Genomic DNA, 7,336 nt, shown 5'->3' with positions numbered 1-7,336 from the left:
AGGGGATATTTACCTGTATTTGGTTTAGGGGATATTTACCTGTATTTGGTTAAAGGGATATTTACCTGTAATTGGTTAAGGGGATATTTACCTGTATTTGGTGATGCCTCCACTACAAAGCTTTCGTAGAACTTTCGGTCACGCCTCAAAGCTGTATGGTAGAAATGTAGGAAAATAATTATTATGCATCAAATTTAAGAAACAAATAATTTATATTTTATATAACACAAAAATAATTCAACAAAACAATAAGCAATGATGATTAATTTTATAAACCCATGATGAAATGTAGTAATTAATGTTTAGAAAGTCATACATTAACTGTACCTAGACAAGTGTTAACATTTGTAAGTAATTTTCATATTATTAAATGAATGTGTCCGTGTTATGGTCTTGTCGTAATTATTTTTATGTTTATATCTCACACATAAAAAAGCTCAATAAACTCCTGATGGGTGTAAAATATATTTTACTCATTGCATGATGTGATTGACAGATATCTTAAATATATATATGCTACATAAAGACCCCGCGCGCACTAACATCTGGGCCAACAAGAGTGATTAATAGAAACTGAAATATCTTGTTTCATAACTGTTGTAAAATAAATAAAGTGTTTACATAATATATACATAAGATGTAAAATATAAGATCTACAGGAAGTAGAAATCCCATTGAAGTACGACCGCTTTCCATGGTTGTAGTAACACAGTTCAGTAACACTTACATTCGGGTGTTGTTGTCACGACGTCATCTGAAAACTTGGCTAGTTCCTAGAAACACAGAATATATATATATTGTGAAGTTATTAACTTTCCCCTATTTCATCGCAGATAAAGTTCTGCATTCCATTGATATAGATATTTTAAGTTTAAAAATTAATATCGTTCGGTCCAAACCTTTAAAGCCTCTCACTATTGCAAGTATATCTGTAGTCTTTGGAAAGGTGGTCAGAAATATAGAATTTAAACGTTCAGTGAGAAACGGAAAATGAGTTTTAAATTCTCGAGGAAGAGGTGGTCATTGCAGACATGATGTTGGTTAATTTGTGAATCTTTACTTTTATGGGATCCAAGGACAAAGGAACCTTAAAATAATGAGTAAGCTTACCTTTTGTCGAAGAGTTGCACAGATATCTATTAAATCCCAACCAAACTCTTCTAGTAACTCTTTTTACTCAAGTAATTTTGTTCATTGATATAATATGTATTCTTAACCTAGTTTGTACCCCAAAATGAATACAAGCTTAAGACTGGTCGTTACATAGCTAACGTATTTTGGCTTGGAGAAAGGGACACAACTCTCATTTAACTCATCCATGCTTCACTTTCGGTTTGATATCTTGATCAGACACTGTTACAATAAACACATATATGAAATAGAGGTATCTTACAAAGCATTGCACAGCATTATCACTAGAGTTGATAAGTTAACGTCTAAATTGAGTTTTAGTAAATCGATGGGAAAAGCCAAAGACATGATGAATGAACACAATTCTTTTTTCCTGATATTGGTTCTTGGTACGTACTGTTAGTAATATCGCTTTGATATCAAGCAGTGGCGGATCCAGAGTTTTTTTGGGGCTTCAAGAACAACAACCCCCTCCCCCATGATTTTTCTATAAAAGTCATGTATTTTCACCATTTTCCTCAAATTCCCCCCTACTTAGAACACTCTATGTACTACAGCGATTTATCCCTCTAATGGATGTCTTTCTAGTCTGGTGGGATAACGTACCAGCAAGATAGTATACACCATTGTCAGTTTTTATGTTCTTTTCAAAAGAAGTATATATTCAATGAAAATTACCTGTACGTTGCCATGCAATTTTCAGGATTATAGTTCTTCGAAAAACCTCAAGAAGCGGACACCGCTTACACCAAGGTCGATATCATGAAGGAAAATTTGAAGGTTTTAAAATAGAAATAATCAGTATAACAGCAAAATTGCAGACAACAAACACGGGCCTTTACCTTACAAAGCCTACACTTTACCAATGTTAACATCTAATTTTGTTGTCGACAAAAATGCCATGACAAAAAAAGAAACATTGAAACAAACATAAGTTGACAAGGGAAGCTACTCTAAGACAGAAAAACAATTATTTTCTCCGACTTGTACAAAGAAGGTAATACACAAAGTATAAAAACTTCCAACTGATATGCTAAATATGTTCTTGGTACCTTTACCTTTTTATCGACTGAACAAGTAAAAGTGTCTTCTATCAAGTAATAAGGCCGAGACAGACAGCGTTATTATTGCTATTTATTACCGAACGGGTAACTTTATTTTCATGAACACCGGAGGGTGAATTAGAAATACTTACAACACACATTCGATAGATTTCTTCTGTGTCCTCCTCTGCTGCTCGTCTGATCGTAAACTCCGACATTCTGTTTGGGTACAATTAAGTTACTCTTTATCAACACGCTACGTATACAATGTTACATCATATGATTATGTGTCTAAATGACCTACATATTTGTCCGACCTACAAAATCACTCGAACACTTTTGAATCGCTGTTATGTTAATGTGAAGCGGAAGTATGTGATATTGAGGCTGGCTTTTGTAAACTGCTAGACACGCAAACTCATGATACTTTTTTTTTTGTATTTGCATATCAATGCATCTTACATGACCCAATACGTTTCTATTCCTGTGCATGTATCCGCGATACAGTTGTCTTTATGAAAGTAGCCTTTGAGACGACCCCCTTTGATACCGACATTTACACACATGTGCGGAGTGTCGTGTGCTGAACTGGTTTTTTTCTGTTTTTTTCATCGTGTTAGATTGTGATTTATTGTACAGTACCATTTGTTACCCTGACGGAATGATACATGCACGTGCCTTCTACAGACTAAACAGTTTGGTGTAAATATGTATGTCACATGTATATTTCTTGTGATATTTATAAACATGATGTTATTTCCATTAATTGCATACTACATTTTTTGAATAAGTATAGTTTACTTTAAGGATCTGTTCATGTGAAAAGTCCAATTTTTCTAATGACGTTTTTTGGTGTCAAATCTTATCTTAAAGAGAAGAATGACAGAAAATAAAAAACCGCAATGATAATGATAAGTCGTGCTTTTGTTTTTCTTGTAATGTCGATCAAACATACAAATTACGTACATTTCAATATGTGAATTTTGGTGACATTTATTATTTTTATCATAAGCAGAACAAATCATACAATATCTTCCAGGTGTGTCATCTATGAATGTTTGCACAATTCATGAAAATAATATTTTTGTCTAAATAATAGAAGTTAAAAGTCTATAAATTTTGATCTCAGAAAGGCAGTTTAGGTTACACCTACACCTTACGTTTAAATTTTAAAATCTTTATTTTTAAACATTAGCTGAATTGAAATTAAATTTGTGTTTCTTTTCTTAAAACAGTCAAAAATGAGGGGTCACTGTGCTTTTTTTAGGCGTAATGGTTTTTTTGGTTTTTTTTTCAACTTTTCCGGGAACATGAAACAAATGGACTTAAGCTTATATTGTATCATTTCTTACTTTGTAACATTATTCAGTTGTACAGCTCAAATCAACTCGCTACAATTTAAACTCGCGACACCGTGATAACTTAAGTGACTTAGCAAGAGTCAAAAAGGTGAAGTTTTGACTTTTCGCGGAGCGTAAAGAAGTCAAGTTTTCAAAAAGACTGCCATATTCTTCATTCAAAATAAAATTATAAAACATGTTCTGCAAGCAATAGGTATCTAATTTTTGACATTTCTTTCATAAGCTTGTTTGCTTTTAAAATTGACCATAATTTGTTACACTTTATCAATTTCTGTTACACTATATCAAAACGAGATTTGAACGTGATTTAAACCTCAGAAGATCAAATCCTTAATATTAATTTAAGACTGGAATGGTCTCGGCGACTGCACTTGTTAGGTTGCTTGTTCATAATCATCATTACATAAAGACTTTTTGAAATTTTTCATCAACATCTACTTAAACTGTTAACCTTACATTGTTACTAAAGAAGCAAACGAAATATAACCAGAGTATTAACGTGGTTAAACCTTTGGCATTCAAGTTCGGGGTTGTTACACAACCCGTGGGTTCTGTTCGGGGTTGTTACATAACCCGAGGGTTCTGGTCGGGGTTGTTACACATCCCGATGGTTCTGTTTGGGGTTGTTATACATCCCGAGGGTGCTGTTCGGGGTTGTTACGCATCCCGATGGTTCTGTTCGGGGTTGTTACAGATCCCGATGCTTCTGTTCGGGGTTGTTACACATCCCGAGGGTGCTGTTCGGGGTTGTTACACATCCCGATGGTTCTGAGCTTATCTTAAGGTAAAGGGTACAACATGTACTGCATCCGTTATTTACTTTTTTATTTCATTTTACCCTCCCTCCATTGTCCATGCTTTAAAGTTCCTCGCAGCACATAAGTCATATGAAGAGTGACGATAAGAAAGACAGAGTTGGGAACGAGAAAGCATGTCGGTCAGGATAATACCAAATAACAGAGACGGTATACACAACACTTATATAAAACAAACATAGATATTAAAATATAATCCTTTATTTATTTTGCTAACTTTTCCAGACTTTCTGTCGGTAACCTATATACATGGATACGGTCAGTTTCGGTAAGATCAATGGCACCTTTTGATTTGTAAAACTCTATGGCGCTGGTATTATAATTGAGAACACACCATTCCAATAAAACGCAGCCATTCTCTACGACATCCTGGAACGAACAATAACCATATTACTTGTATTGCATACAGGCGAGTTACAATCAAAACAATGATGTTATTGAGATTATATTTATATAGTGTATATTTATTGATATATAAATAACAAAAAAGGCAAGAGTTTCTTCAACCTCCCTAGCGCTTTCTCCTCCTTAGAGGTTCATCAGTGGAACTAACGTTGTCTGCATCCGTGGAATGTATCATGAGGAAATAAAAAGCATTGAGTTAGATATTCGTTTGTGGTAAAAAAAAATGACCAATCGCCAGAATGATACTTGTTCTTTGACAATTACAGAAGAGTATCACTTTCCAAAGCCGGTCCATTGTACTTTAAAGCTGCCACGCGATTCTTTTGAAGTTCATGAAAGGATTTAATTAATCTACTTTTATCAGCCTCAGGGAGCGCGTACAGAACCTTCGATTTCGTCACGGCATAGTTCAGGGGTGTAGAGAACGTAAGGGGGCGTGATCCCTGGAATTTCGCGGACGGATGTATATCTAATGAATATTAATATCAGTGTTATTACATTGTTTCAGGACAGGTCTCTAATAGGGTGTCCATCAGCACTGTCTGGGGTTAAAATGATCTGGAATGTCAGTTTTCCGTTTAAATCAAGTTAATAAATCTTCGTTCACACCGGTCCTTCGAAAAACCATACATCTCATTAAAGAAATTAAATGATGAAAAGAAAAACATGTTACCTGTGCCACTCTCTTCAGTAGGGTTGAGCCTATGCCCTTCCCTCTATGCTTGGGACATACGTAGATATCATTCAAGAAGGCTGATCGTCCGTCCCAGGAGGAGAAGGAATAGTAGTATAAGGCGTAGCCTATCAAAGATTTGGACGCAGCATCTACAGATAATAAGGCAAAACATTATTGCTAGATGTCTTGTTTTGTATTAAAAATTATTCAGAAGAAAATATGCCGTGTATTTTGACTACTGTCAAAACATGATTTATAGACAATTAGACAATATTCATCAAAATCTGTTAAGCCAGATATTGGCGATTTCATAAACATTTCGAATTTAACACCGGCATACATTCAAAACGGAAGATAGAACAATTATATAATTTATAGATTGTCAAACATGCTGTGTAGTCATTACATATACAAAATTCTTTAGTAATTACTTAAATTATTCCCGTTGGTAGATTTGTAACGAAAATACGTATAGTTTTTCATGTTATTTGGTTCCCTCTATAAATTGAACAAAACGATAACAAACACTCGGGAACACATGGCGATCAGTCTCATTTAAATAACTTTAATAACAAATTATGTTGTGCCTCACAATATTGGACAGAGAGAGCAATGTGTTCAATCAGATAAAGGAAGTCATCTGAATACGCCCCAGCGGGCCAGTTGTGAACTGAGATGAGGGGGCTCATAGACTCTCGCACATCTATGCGTAGCGTAGGCAAATTGGTTTGTCGGTTTGATTTTTCTTTCGTTAACAAACATGCATCTGTACGTACGCTTATAGAGTAGTCGAATCGACGTCAATTTCATTTACGAACTCGAACATACCTTACACCTTTGTGTACATTCTGTACGCTTCACTGGTCATTTGGCCAATGAAGGTGACATACTTTAGATTTCAACCCTTTCACCACTGTAGACCATAATGGACTTGTCCATATCAATGCGCGGTATTGTCTACTTAAGTTACATAGGGGTGAAAGTTTTAATTGTGCTGCAAGAACCTTCCTACAATACTTGTTTATCCCGTATCCTCGACCTTAGAGATAAAGACAATGCAGGCTCATTATTCCAATCTAACATCACAAGCCTATGACAAATGTGAATCATTTTATTTCACTTTCCTTATATGAAACATATCAACTTAATGAGCACTATAAATAGACACACGAGCTAGTGATACCCAAGAAATAAATAAAATGAAGACAAAAGGCATGTTTTATTTCATTTCAGTAAAAAAACATTTGGTCTTCCAAAACAAAAACTGTAACGGAAAACTCTAAAGTTTTGGACAGAGAGAGAGCAATCTGTTCAAAGCGGCAGTTAAATGAAGCCATCTGGATACGCCGCAGTGGGCCAGTTCTAAATCGAGACGAGGGGCTTAAACACTCTCGCACATCTATGACCACGTATTAAACAAAGCGTAGCTGAATCGAGTCATTTCGGTACATATATTACAACTATTGTACATACGCTTACAGCATAGCCGAAATCGACATCGATTTTATGGACAACTCGTACACATTCTACACCTTTGTGTGCATACGCTTCACTGGTCATTTGTCTGATAAAGGTGACAGTGTACATATCGTACTAGTCATCGAAAAGTCTGTTACGGCACGATTTCTCACCCGACACGATTTTTCACTTACAAAACATGTGAGAAATCGTGCTACAATTGCTGAGTTTCAATCGTGTCGGGTTGAGAAATCGTGCCGTCACATCGATAAAAAAAATATTGGTTGTGTAAAAAGAACTTTTCATTATTCACCCTAGAGTTAGTGTGCGTTGTAGTATATTTTAAAATGTAGTTAAGTTATTGAACGTGCTAACAACATACAAGCAGCTTTGTTAAGGGGATATTTACCTGTATTTGGTTAAGGGGATATTTACCTGTATTTGGTT

The 7,336-nt window shown here is 35.2% G+C and overlaps 1 protein-coding gene and 1 long non-coding RNA gene across 2 annotated transcripts in view; both read right to left on the bottom strand.

The window, feature by feature from the left end:
• Positions 1–70: 70 nt before the first annotated feature.
• LOC110462452 lies at positions 71–3,105 on the bottom strand. The gene is made up of 3 exons (XR_002464286.1): positions 2,327–3,105; positions 728–773; positions 71–151 (listed from the first exon to the last, which is right to left on the bottom strand). It is a non-coding gene; the product is annotated as an uncharacterized LOC110462452 (long non-coding RNA).
• A 1,430-nt stretch (positions 3,106–4,535) lies between these two features.
• Positions 4,536–7,336, bottom strand: part of LOC110462433 (diamine acetyltransferase 2-like) — a 6,228-nt gene continuing 3,427 nt past the window's right edge. Inside the window, exons 5-6 of the mRNA XM_021516383.1 lie at positions 5,429–5,580; positions 4,536–4,719 (exon numbers count right to left, since the gene is read on the bottom strand). Of these exons, the coding sequence (XP_021372058.1) occupies positions 4,555–4,719; positions 5,429–5,580 (317 nt within the window). The 3' untranslated portion in view covers positions 4,536–4,554. The remainder of the gene's footprint in view (positions 4,720–5,428; positions 5,581–7,336) is intronic.

This window comes from Mizuhopecten yessoensis, unplaced genomic scaffold, assembly GCF_002113885.1.
Source record: "Mizuhopecten yessoensis strain PY_sf001 unplaced genomic scaffold, ASM211388v2 scaffold10797, whole genome shotgun sequence".
Lineage (NCBI taxonomy): Eukaryota > Metazoa > Mollusca > Bivalvia > Pectinida > Pectinidae > Mizuhopecten > Mizuhopecten yessoensis.
Note: the sequence above shows the minus strand (reverse complement) of the source record. Positions and strands in the feature narration are given on the sequence as shown.